Source organism: Brachionichthys hirsutus, chromosome 22 (assembly GCF_040956055.1).
Source record: "Brachionichthys hirsutus isolate HB-005 chromosome 22, CSIRO-AGI_Bhir_v1, whole genome shotgun sequence".
Classification (NCBI taxonomy): domain Eukaryota; kingdom Metazoa; phylum Chordata; class Actinopteri; order Lophiiformes; family Brachionichthyidae; genus Brachionichthys; species Brachionichthys hirsutus.
The window spans coordinates 953,223-966,568 of NC_090918.1; the positions used below are offsets into that span (position 1 = coordinate 953,223).

A 13,346-nucleotide genomic window follows, 5' to 3' on the forward strand; every position below is an offset into this window, starting at 1 on the left:
ATTCGATACATTGTTTTTGTTTTGCTCGGGTCTTTGCTAGCTGTGTATGTTGCAAAGCAAATAGAAGGCACGTTTTAGCTCTGCCTGGTGGCACATTGCTAACCTATAACGTCAGCTAATGTGAATATAAATGTGTGGTTTGTTCCAAAATATCCCGAATGCGACCTCTAATCTGATCCAATAACAATATTTAATATTTAAACGTTGTTCGAGCTATGCCTATCGATTTGCATGGCATGCTAAAACTATTCGACAGTTTTGCTAAATGCGTTTTTATTTATTTTTTTACACTAATTTTCTAAATTGTATGTAGGTGTATATCGAGTTAGTAGTGTTATAGCATCACGCAGCTCAATTTAATTAAGAATTAATCTGAATTGGAAGCAGTGCCCTTTACTTTTGTAAGAAGTGATTAATTTAGCAGATATTACTTTTGATGACAAAATGTTCTTTTTTTATTTTATTTTAATGTATTACAGATTAAGTGTTCCAGACATCATGCATGAGGACTCGAGTCACAGTCCCACCTACACGGTGGCTTGTGAGGACTATGTCCATGTTGTTGAGTTCAGCCCATTCAGCTCTGGAACCACCGCCTCTCTCCTGGCCTACGGTGGGAACCAGTATGTGGCCGTGGGCACCTGCCTGTTCCAGGTTTGAGATGCAGTGTCATATACTGAATCCGCTGAAGCGCAATCGTTTCTGAACGTGTTTGTCCCCGCAGGAAGAGGATATGGAGACTGAAGGAGTTGAATTTAATGTTCTGCGAGTTTTCCATCATGAATTAAGCGTTGACACTCTTGCCTGGAGCCCGGAGTCCCGACTGGACGGGATACCTCTAATCAGGTACTGGTTTTCAGCACCGTTTGATTTGGTGGTAGTTTTTTTTGTCTCTGCCTTGTTGCAGAATACGTTGACAGTGTCTGTCTAAAAGACACTTGAGATTTGATTTTTAAAATGGAAATGTTTAATGCATACCATAATAACTATATTAATATCTAATTTACAAGAATAAGGTATTTATATTTGGCTTATTAAATTATTTTCTATGACAGTGAACCAGGTAAATTAAATAGTTACCAATGACAGAAACAAAGACGGAAGCGATATAACTCTGCACTTAGGAGGGAGAGTTCAGATGCCTCACAGAATAAGGAGAAAGCTGCTCCATTGTCTGGTGGTGTGGCGAAGGACATGACTGCTACCTTTTGTCAGATGGCATTAGCATGAAGAGGATGTGGCTGGAGTGTGTGTTGTCTTTTAGCATCCTTTGTGCTATGAGCAGGTTTCTCACCAAACAGTAGCATGTTCATAATGCTCTCTACAATTTTCATCATTTTTTCTGCAGCTCCAGCCTATCTGAGGTCATGCATTAGCTGTGATGGATGCATTGGAAGCCTCCTTTTTTTAATGTTAACAAGAATTTGGAATGTGAAATATGGCCTTTTCTGAGCTTTCTTTTTCAGTATGGAGATGTGTGGTTTCCACGAAATGTTTGTCTCCACTGACGTGTGGATTCAGCTCAGATTTAGTCAGAATAGTTCCTTAATTTTGTCAACATTGAGCAGTAAATTTGTTTTTCTCTGTGTGCCTCACAGCAAGATTCCCTCTCGCTAACCCTAACCCTAACTCCCTTTGTTATTGGGATTCAAAACAACAATGTTTTTTTCATCCACCAACTTCACATTAGAGTTCTCCCCTTGTCTGGGATTGCAGGGATTAGTGTACAGCATGAACAAGGGGGGGGCGAGCACACAACCCTGGGGGGAGGGGGGCGCCGATGTTGAGCATGAGAATGGAGGAGGCGTAAAAGTTGAAAAATATCTGGATTCTGTTTGTGCAGAAGTTCAAATCCGGTGGCAGATTGTCTATTCATGGGTGACGTTCCGGTAAATGCTGAGCTGAACAAAAAACATTCTCTTTGTTGCTCTGCCAAAGGTAGTAGCAGTAGCAACTCTCGTTATGTAAGAGATCGCATATGAAGAAGAGCAGGAGGACGTGTGCCGTACCCGTACCAGAAACCTGCCATGCGGGTCTTTAAACGCATCACAATACTTTTCACAAGCCAGGCCTTTCGTGAGCAGAACAAAAGTCTGTTGTAGGGAAAGCACAGCAGCCCGCACTGTGTGAAAGCAGTCATGACCACCTCTTACTGTCACACTGCAGCTGCCAGGATGCGAGCCAAGTTATTTCAGGTGGCCTTGGACAGGAGGGAATTAGCCCAACTGTAGATTGTTAGAAAGCAAGTTTCCTCCTAATTGGAGCGGCGGATGGGAAGGTTTCGGCATTCCCTCCGGAGGTGTTTAAGCTTTGGGTAATTGAAAAGGAAAGGCAGCAATAATTCCTGGCCCTCCAGCCAGCCCTGTGACGTGCGCACATGTTATTGCGCTGATGACTGCCCGCTCAGGTTCCAGCCCTCCCTTCGATCTGCGCGTAGCAGTGCCTTCCAGGAAAAGTACAATGTTCTCACAGGCTTGTCTCAAGTGGGGGCTCGCAGAGAGCGAGGAAGACGAGGGGGGGGGGGGGGGGCTGCCACCGACCACCGACCACCGCAGCAGCTTGTAATGGCAAGCTCTGAAGACTGCTGAATCCTACAAAGAGCAGATACCCCACATAATGACTGACTACCACAGGTTTTCAATCTTCATAGTCAGAGAACGGCACATCTGAGCAAATACAGTGAACAACGGACTAAAGGTAAACGGACGTTTTAGCGCAGGACGAGCCACGCGTACTGTTACTCATGGTTGGTGCGCTCAAGCAACCAGGCCCTCCAGGATGCGTCCAGTTAAATAATTAGAATATAATATTTGACAAACACACAGGAATGGACCCACATCAAAGTGTATGATTAGATTATGCCACTTTTAAAAATATAACAAACGAGGTTTGCTGTGGCATCGCGGATCACAAAAACAATCTGCCCCGTCTGGCAAGAAGCAGACTTATTTAATTATATTGAGGTCAACTGACCAATCACAGTCGATCTCTGAAGATTTGCTCAGCATACAATGGAAAGATCCAGCTAATAAGGACTAAAGAAGGTTTGTTGTGGAAAGGAAATGTTCCATTTGCCATTTGGAAGTATTTTAGCCTTTTAAAAGTTCTGGAGCAAAAAAAAGAGCGAAACATGCAAATTCTTAATGAAAGTTTTTATTTTTTTATCAGATATCAGAAGTAGCTGACCTTACTATTCAGTGTTTTTTCTGAGCTAACTGATTACGCTAGCTTTTTATTTCCACTGAGAATAAGCGTGCTTGTCAATTATTATTTTATATGTAGTAATGTGTGTATAAAAGTTTAAATAGTTCAGAAAATAACACATCCAATGCAAGCCTTTTTATGTTCCAGGCTTCAGAATTTAGAATTCAAATGATGCAAATGAAGATGCTTCAAAATCAGCAATCTACCCAAAATCCTCTTCTGTTTCACAAAGAAATTTGGACAACTTTAAAGTTTAAACTCTTAAAATTGCACAAAAAATATTTTTTTTTTACAAACGGAGCCCGGATGTCTTCCATCAGTTACTTAAAGTTATCACGCTAATTCATAGAGTTGGAAAGCCGATCCTAATATATAATAGAATAATCTGCTGTAGTCGCACCCGGCAGCATGTTAAGGGTGTTTGTAGTGACATTATGCCAAATCCATCTGCCTACGACTGCAAATGTGTGAACCGCTGTTTATTCTGGTGATGTGTGTGTGTTTTTCTTGTCATACGTGAGTTAGTGTAATTGTGTGAGTAATTGCAGGCACTGGTGTATACCACGCCTGATTAGAGGGAAAGTCCTCTGCCTGGCGCTGCGCAGGTTTTCAAACAGAGTCATGCGTAGATGGCGTGAGGATCCGTCTTTTTTCTCTCTGTTTGTCTTAGCTCGTAATTAGAACCTCCCTGGCAGCGTTTCTACTGATCGCTGTCCAGGTTTCTACCACACACACACACACACACACACACACACACACACTGACACTCTCGGTCCAGGCAGCTGCAGGCATGCAGAAAGTGATTTCTGTCATTGGGTGCAGCCCGACTCTGTTTTGACATCTCTTCGTTCGTTTTTATGTTGTCTCCTTTCTTTTCTTTTTCCCCCTCTGCTTCCAGATTTTGCACTGCTGCGTCTGACCGGAAACTACGCCTGCTGACTTCTGATCTTCAGGATAGGCATGAAGTCAAGGTAAAGCAGCATCTGCTGCACATTGGCCAGAACTGTGCTCGTCGGGTGACATTAGACCTTTACCTAGTGCTAGCGTTTAGCACTTATGTAACAAACAGTGCAATAAAAGCAAAGTTTGTTATAAGCGCCTCATTGGATCATGTATTTGATATTTTTTCATTTACCTGTTGTGTCTGTGCACTGTTGCCTAGGTGATGGCGGGCCACACTAGCTACATTAACCATTTGGTGTTCGAGCCTACCGAAGGGAAACAAATTGCTTCCGTCAGTGACGACCACACTTGCAGGTCGAAACGTTTTATTTCCCCGTGTCTGTTTCCCCCGTTTGTGTGTGTTATCCCAGCTTCTGATTTTCAGTTTCCTTCCCCAGTAATGGTGCAGAAAGTCCTGATTGTTTCCACAGTGACACATGATGCTAAGAAAAACAGGTCGAGCTGCTTTTTAGCTTTTTCTAGATAATTGGTTTAATATGGAAATCCAATTAGCTGCAGAAAGACTTTCCTCTCTGGGGGGGGCTTTAACAAGGTCCAAAAATCTAAAATGTCCCTGTGTTATTCCCTGCAACAGGCAAACGTGGGCTGCTCCCTGTTATCGATGTACAATGTACAAGAAGTATGTGAATACTTATACTTCAGCAGAAATGTTACTCAGGTAAATCTCTGCGATTGAATTGCTTTGTTGTTTGGTCGTGTGATTAGTTTCACCGGTACCTAACGTTTTGGATGAATTTATCTCGACATCGCCGAATGCTTGCGATCCATCTGAAGCCGGTTCATTTATATACACCTTCAGATTGCTGCTTCATCAGACTGTCTGGGACACGGAGTTGAACAAGTCGTCCCCCCCCCCTCTTCCCGTGCCTCCTCTGGCCGGCCAGAGAAAACAGCAGTGCGCTCCATCTGCTGAAAGATTTAAATTCTGTCATGTTGAAAAAATATGGGACGCGGGAGGAAGACAGAGGCGGACCGAGGGATAGATCAAGTTAGCGGGAGAGGACCTTCCAGTCAGCCCACACAGACCGACCCTTGATATAAAAGGAGGAAACGGGGGGGGGGGGGGGGGATGCCTGCCTGTATAGGTTCATGACCGCTCCATCACTCTGTTAGGTTTGGCAGCAGCGTCTTTAGTATAGGTTTGCTGAGCTTTGTCGTCAGGGGTCCCCTGTAGTTGTGAGAACTCTTCTGTTTCCAACACGCAAACTGACGCTGCAGCGTCGAGGTGGGGCGGGGCGGGGCGGGGGGGGGGCTGTTCCCCCCCCCCGCCCCTCCAGGGATCGAGGAGAGTGAGTCTGTGGGAAAATGTGCCACCTAGAGATCACAGGAGACACAGTTAAGTCCTGAAAGGGGATTTGAGGTCGAATGAGTTCACAGATGAACCCGGGATACAACACACACACACACACACACACACACACACACACACACAACACATAAACCCGGGATATAACACACACACACACACAACAGATGAACCCGGGATACAACACACACACACACACACACACACACACAACAGATGAACCCGGGATATAACACACACACACACACACACACACACAACAGATGAACCCGGGATATAACACACACACACACACACAACAGATGAACCCGGGATATAACACACACACACACAACAGATGAACCCGGGATATAACACACACACACACACACACACACACAACAGATGAACCCGGGATATAACACACACACACACACACAACAGATGAACCCGGGATATAACACACACACACACACACACACAACACATAAACCCGGGATATAACACACACACACACACACACACACAACAGATGAACCCGGGATATAACACACACACACACACAACAGATGAACCCGGATTATAACACACACACACAACAGATGAACCCGGGATATAACACACACACACACACACACAACACATAAACCCGGGATATAACACACACACACACACACACACACACACACACACACACAACAGATGAACCCGGGATATAACACACACACACACACAACAGATGAACCCGGGATATAACACACACACACACACACACAACAGATGAACCCGGATTATAACACACACACACAACAGATGAACCCGGGATATAACACACACACACACACACACACACACACACACACACAACAGATGAACCCGGGATATAACACACACACACACACAACAGATGAACCCGGGATATAACACACACACACACACAACAGATGAACCCGGATTATAACACACACACACAACAGATGAACCCGGGATATAACACACACACACACACACACAACACATAAACCCGGGATATAACACACACACACACACACACACACACACACACACACACACACACAACAGATGAACCCGGGATATAACACACACACACACACACACACACACACACACACACACAACAGATGAACCCGGGATATAACACACACACACACACAACAGATGAACCCGGGATATAACACACACACACACACAACAGATGAACCCGGATTATAACACACACACACAACAGATGAACCCGGGATATAACACACACACACACACACACAACACATAAACCCGGGATATAACACACACACACACACACACACACACACACACACACACAACAGATGAACCCGGGATATAACACACACACACAACAGATGAACCCGGGATATAACACACACACACACACACACACACACACACACACACACAGCTTGACATGCATCTCTATCTTCTGTCCTAACATGTTTTTGACGAATGTGCCCCCGCAGCCCCCTCAGAGCAGCGCTAGTAACCTTTACATCACTTGGCTTGGAAAGATATAGATTCATAAGGAAGTTGCTATTACTTATAAAAATAAAAATAAATTAAAATTTTTCATGGAAATAAAATTTGGTGGAATTTTGACTAACCCACGAACATTTATCTGTTATCATTGTTAATTACGTTTGTTGGGAAAATATCTTATCATTTTTGCAGTAAAATGTCACAACGGGATAGAATAATAATAATTTTTTATTTATGAATCGTGTTAAGCTTTTTGTTTTTTCTGCTATCTATCTCAAACATCGAAGCACATTTAGCTAGCATAGGCTGACGCTTGCTGCCAAGCTGATCGATTCAAGCTATTGATTCTGCTGAAGTTATTGATTTTCTTATTGACTACATGATTATCCTAGTTTAGCTAGTAACTAGGAAGATGATTAAGGATTCGTACCCGAGGGGTTATGAAGCGGACGCCATTCATGTAGCAGCAGCCCTGTGGGATATTTTTAATTCTCCAGTTCTCTCTCTCTCTCTCTCTCTCTCTCTCTCTCTCTCTCTCCTCAGAGTCACCTTTTGATTATTTACTCTGCCCGCAACAATAAATCGCATCACACGGCGGTAACGGCATTTCCCATTCGCCGTCGTCATGGGAAACCTCGACATACTGCAACGCGCTGGCCGCACTGTTTTCTCACTTAGCGATAAAGGACGTCAAACGTCCTTTTCAACCCTGTTGCACATGGACGCGGCGTGTTGTTGCATGATGCCGTTATGGACGCGGCGTGTTATTGCATGATGCTGTTATGGACGCGGCGTGTTGTTGCATGATGCTGTTATGGACGCGGCGTGTTGTTGCATGATGCCGTTGCCCTGTGTTTTATCGTGCCTTCCTTCTGGAGAGGTCATGTTGTTTTGGGGGGACGGCGCTCCATTTGAAGGGCAGAGTGGTTGACCACAGTTTGGCCGGTGACGGTGTAGCGTGCAGTTGAGCTGTGCTTGGCTCGTGGTCCGGCAGAATCGAGGCTAGTCGTTGTTTTTCTGGTGTGAGCGGGTGTTTTTCTTTTTTTTTCTTTCTAACCTGCTAAAGGGGGATGAGGCAGGGAAAGCTGAGTGTTTGTGGAGGTCTTCATCCGAGACGGGGCATGTCCTCCGCTGCACCCGCACCGTTGAGGACGTCAATCTCTCCCGACACGCTCGACATTTAGATGGTCTTTGGATGTCTTTTGCACGACCTCGTCAGTCCCGCACCTTCCCAAGCTTCACGAGTGTTTGTTTAATATTTCCATAAAAACACTTGCAGCCCCCCCCCCCCCCCTTCCCTCCCATCCCTCTGACCCCATCGCCACCTTTTTGTTGAGAGCAGGGATCACTCAGGTGTGGTTAACCGTAGATCCGGGTCTCGGGGTCGGCAGTTCTCTCTGTGCTAGTGATCCGTTACATCCTCGGCGTTTTGCAGTCACCGGTCTTACGCGGCTTATTTAAATGAGGCTCCCGTGCTCGCTTTGATTTGCACAAAGCAGGATGCTCTTGAACCGCTCTCTGCTGCTCGCCCTTAGCCGACGTGCTTTCTGCTGCCCTCTCTGTGTCCCACAGAAACTGAATGGCAGTGAAGCATTTGCTGTAATGCGAGTGGAGCGTATGATGATGTTTCCCCCTCCTGCCTCTGCTATCATAGCTCAATATATAATGTCAGGCTGGCGTTTTCCCGGAACGAGGAGCTCGGCACAGAGCTGTAAAAACGGCGCTGTTCTTCCCTTGGTGAGCGCAACGACCGTGCACGTCACAAACGGGAGTTGCATGAAGGCGATCTGGACAGATTGCCTTCATGCAACTTGTGTTTCATCTGTGACTGAGACACAAATGGTATTTCTGGTTGTCCTCTCAAACCGCATCTTTGTCAATGTTGGGTTGGTTGGTTTTGTGGCAGATTTTCAATCATTAATTTAAATCGGTCTGTTACATAACTGAAGAAAAGGGATTACACGTTGTGTACTCGCTGCTGCCTTTAGAAGAGGACCATGTAACGAATTATCACGGTTTTAGTTTCTGTCAAATTCTGAAACTTGTAAAGCATCAGTATTGAACTATTATTAGTGCCAATGCCCATGAATGGAGAGAGAGAGAGAGAGAGAGATTATCAGGTTGGACAGTTCTTGAAACCGGATTTTTATGTCTGAGGTTTATTTTTATGCTAATGTCAGTTTTAAATATTGGTCATCAGTTTCCTTTGGTCAATCAAGACTCTAAAATGTCTCACAAATGCCTTCTTTGCTAATTTGCATTTCGTTGTGGTTGATTTTTAAAAACAGGGTGTGGGACCTGGACGGGAGTGAGATCAGCACCCTCAGGCTGCGCTCTCCCGGCATCAGTGTGTGCTGGCACCCGCAGGAGGCTTTTAAGGTGGGGAGGGGTTCCCCTTCAGGCGCTCTAATCTGCTTCAGTTAGTTTGCATGCGGCTGCAGTTAACGGACGCCGCGGGACAGCCGGTTCGTTTGCTCGTTCATGGTTTGAACAATGAGGGAGAGAAAGTAAACTTTAAACGTGTCCCACCCGTCCTGGTGGATGAACTTGGTTCCGCGTGTCTCCCCAGTTAATGGTGGCAGAGAAGAAGGGAACCATTCGCTTCTATGACCTGGTGACCCAACAGGCCATCCTGTCACTGGACTGTGGCCAATCGCCGCTCATGTCGGCCGACTGGTGCTTCACGAACACGATCAAAGTCGGCGCCGTGGCGGGCAACGACTGGCTCATCTGGGACATCACTCGCTCCAGGTAACGGGGGGGAGACGCGTCGGTTTGGGATCATGGAAGGGGGAAGGGTCTCAATCCTGTGGCGTTCTTTGTTCTTCTTTGCAGTTACCCTCAAGAAAAAAGGCCGGCGCACATAGATAAAGCGCGGATATTCAAGTAAGGACGTTTCTTTTAACCCACGCAGCATTGTTTTCTCCAGTTTTAAGAGAAAAACACATTTTAAAATGACCTGCCATTATGGGGGGGGGGGGCTTAATGATGACCTGAGAGATGTTGCTTTCCTCAGGTGGTCTCGAGCCAACGAGAACCTCTTCGCCACCACCGGATGTCCAGGAAAGATCTGCAGTCAGTTGCTCATCCACCATCTCGGCCATCCGCAGGTGAGCGCCGTCCCAGTCCAGATCGTGACTTTTTTTAAATCTTCTGTACCGCTTCCAGTCTCTCGTCATGTGACCTTTACAGCCGCTGATGGTCGGCTCTGCCGCAGTAGGATCGGGCCTCAGCTGGCACCGGACGCTCCCGCTTTGTGCCATCGGAGGCGACAGGAAGCTTTGCTTTTGGATGACTGAAATGTAGACGTCCACCAAGGTCATCTGTGTCTGCTCTGGTAAATGTTCAATAAAATATGTTTTGGTTATTTGCTGAGTTCAACGGAATTTATTTGAAACTGCCTGCATGGTCAGTACGAGAAAAACAGCAGGCTGCTTGGAGAGCTCGGGTTTCCTTTTCTCTTATGAGTACGTTGCATCAGCTTTCTGTTGTGTCCTGCCAAGAGAGACGTGCTTGTCAGGAATGCACGGAGGAATCGGTGCGGGGTCCGTAGTCACAGGAGAAGCTTTAGGGAGCATCGTGGCACTCTGGATGTCTCTCCCGAGGAGACTGATAGGAAGAGGTGCCCTTCACCTCACCTTGGTAAATTATCATCGATGCTTCGCAGTACAAACGTGGAAGAGGAGGGACCTTCTGGTGCCCTCCAGCGAAACAAGGACTCCTCGTACCGCCGCAGGATTGTCATTTCTAAATGGACATCTCTGTTGAGTTGAATTAACTTGATCACGATTCATTTTCTCTGACAGCTGATCACGTCTTTGTGCATTTATACTTCGGTTTATTTCACGTTATTAATGTATAGGTGAGCCCGAAGCACCAGCTGTAATGAATCTCCCAAAGGTGAGCAGAGGTCACGGAGATATTCACGCTTCCAAACGCCGGAGCAGCAAAATGTAACAAAAGATGTTGCACTGAGAGAAAAACAAAAACAGCCAAATCGGAAGGTAGACTAGCCACTTTCCTCCGGAGCGTGAGTCGTGTCTCAGTGGCTTCCAGCGACTCAAGGACACCATCTGATGGCTGATGAGCAGAACAGCAAATGAAAATCCACTAAGGCGATTCCCACAAAGTACAAGGTGATCCATGGTGGAGGTGAGTCACCTGGAAGCACCTGCCCTGCGCCTTGACCCTCAGTGAACCCGTTAGTCCTCACAACTTCATCTCATGTGGTGTGTGGGCCAATGAGAAAACTTAAAAAGGATGAAAGAGACTTGAAACAGCCTCAACAAAATATACTCAAAATGTCTCCTAATCTGCCCGCAGATAATACTTCTCCATCTTTAAGCCCAGGCTCAAGCGAACAAGACCAAATAAAAAATAATGAGCAACAAATGAAGGGAAACAAAGAAAGAGATTAGAGCTCTTTGAGGCTGCTGTTTGGTTTAATCTTGTATTTTCTTTCCAGTGACTTTCCCAGAGTGAGGTGATTATATTGATCTTAATGAGTAGCTGAGAATCTGATGAAAACCTTTTAGTGGAGAAGTATACGTAATGATAAAAGGTATGATACTTGTTGATAATTTGGTTTTGATTTCATTTAAAGGGAATGTTTTGAATTTGACGGAGGTACTATATCAGGGTTAGGGTGAGCTACTCAAAATGATCAAAAAAGGTCTTACCAGATGATTTGTTAACTTTTGCTGCTGGTTTTATACCATAAATTTAAAACTTCAGACTTTAGGTTTTATTGGCATCATTGTATTGATTGTGGCTGATTTCTCCAAAGGAGCTTAAAGATTAGCTCCTAGAATAAAAGATGTGCAATAAACATAGAGCCAACCAGATTTAACTACTTAACCTGGTAACTCAAATTTGCATTTTGTCTTTATGTTTATCTTGTATTTGAATATTATTCGCCTAACAAATAATCCCCAGCTCCAAAAAAACAACAGAAAAAATAAAGTACATTTAAATAATTGAACTTATTGTTTTTTTGTTAATTCAATTCAGTTCTCTGTATAATGCCAGATCATAAATATTAGTTCTCTATAATGCCTTAAAAGCAAAACACATCAGTCACATATTTACGGCACATCTTCCATTCTGATTCCTCAGGCCTGAGGATGAAATGAACCCCATGACCCCGTTTCCACCTCGGAGAAGGAAACTAAGGGATGTGCTGGCACTGACATTAAGGAAACACTTATGGTTGGAGTCAGGATGATGCAGCGTGTGAATCTCGCTGGATTCCTCACTGGTTGCCGCAGCAACCCCCGCTTTTGTTTCGCACTCAGCGGATTTGGATCCTGCCGGTGGTTTTCTTGGGGATTTGAGATACAAGAAATTATGATGTGTGACTATTGCACATCACTCTTTCCCTCCTCCTGCTTTTATTCCTCTGTTTTCACACACACACACACACACACACGCACACACACTCCACACAGACAGGCAGAGAGGTCGGACCAGGGCCTGTTTTATTGCACATGGGCGTAATGGGCAGGTAAAGCTTTCCAACACGAGGTGGCTGGCTCCCATCAGCTACCTTTGTCGATGGTGGTGATGATGCTCTGCAGATGGAGATGATTTGTCTCTCTCTCTCTCGCGAGGGAAAAGCTTTTACGTGCATGGCTCTGAAAGGCAGCGGCGTGTGTGTGTGTGGAGGTCAAAATACTGGAAAGTCGAACTCTCTGGGCGCACGTAGAGTGAGAAATAAAGAGCGGCTCTGTCAGCAGCGCGGCCCTGCGGACCGTGCTGTGGTTAGCTGTGAGGTCCCGGTGACCTGGACCCACTGATGCGGTGGGTCTCAGTGCTGGCGCTGGCCTTGACCAGCTGAGGGAACATGATACTAAAAATCATTCATAATTAGCTCCTTCCCTTTTGCTTAATAACACATGAAGATAAATGGTTTCCAAGAATTACTCCGAATGGAAATAGTCGGTTTGGAATTAAAAGCGAGAACATGTATTGTCGTGGTTCAGTTTCCTTTATTCCTCCTGCTGGGAAACTCTGGAGTCTCTCTCCAGCAGCTCTTCAATCTTTTCTGTCCCCCCCCCCAAAACGGTGAAACACACGTGTCTCCGTGGAAATTCAGTTCAAACAATACATATAACTTGTGTATTTTTATTAATGAGAATGACATCTCATTTCTCATTATTTTAAGATTTTGCCTCATTTATTATTCATAGATGTGATATCTTTTCTAAAGACCATAAAACCCTTTCTCCTAATTGCACTTTTTCCACATAATCATGATCTCTACTAAAAATCACGAGACCTTTTCTAAATACGATTCACAAACCTGACTGCATTGTGGTTTTCTTTGTGTTGTATGTACTACAATCCTAAACAACGTTTACAAAGATCAAATCTGCTCCTGGTC

The 13,346-nt window shown here is 45.1% G+C and overlaps 1 protein-coding gene across 1 annotated transcript; it reads left to right on the forward strand.

The window, feature by feature from the left end:
* Window positions 1-498: 498 nt before the first annotated feature.
* Window positions 499-10,296, forward strand: nup37 (nucleoporin 37). Its single transcript, XM_068755372.1, has 9 exons — window positions 499-654; window positions 725-846; window positions 4,103-4,175; window positions 4,367-4,461; window positions 9,253-9,343; window positions 9,534-9,715; window positions 9,800-9,850; window positions 9,981-10,074; window positions 10,157-10,296. Exons 1-9 carry the CDS (start codon window positions 499-501, stop codon window positions 10,268-10,270), a joined length of 978 nt encoding a protein of 325 aa, XP_068611473.1. The 3' UTR covers window positions 10,271-10,296.
* Window positions 10,297-13,346: the final 3,050 nt, after the last annotated feature.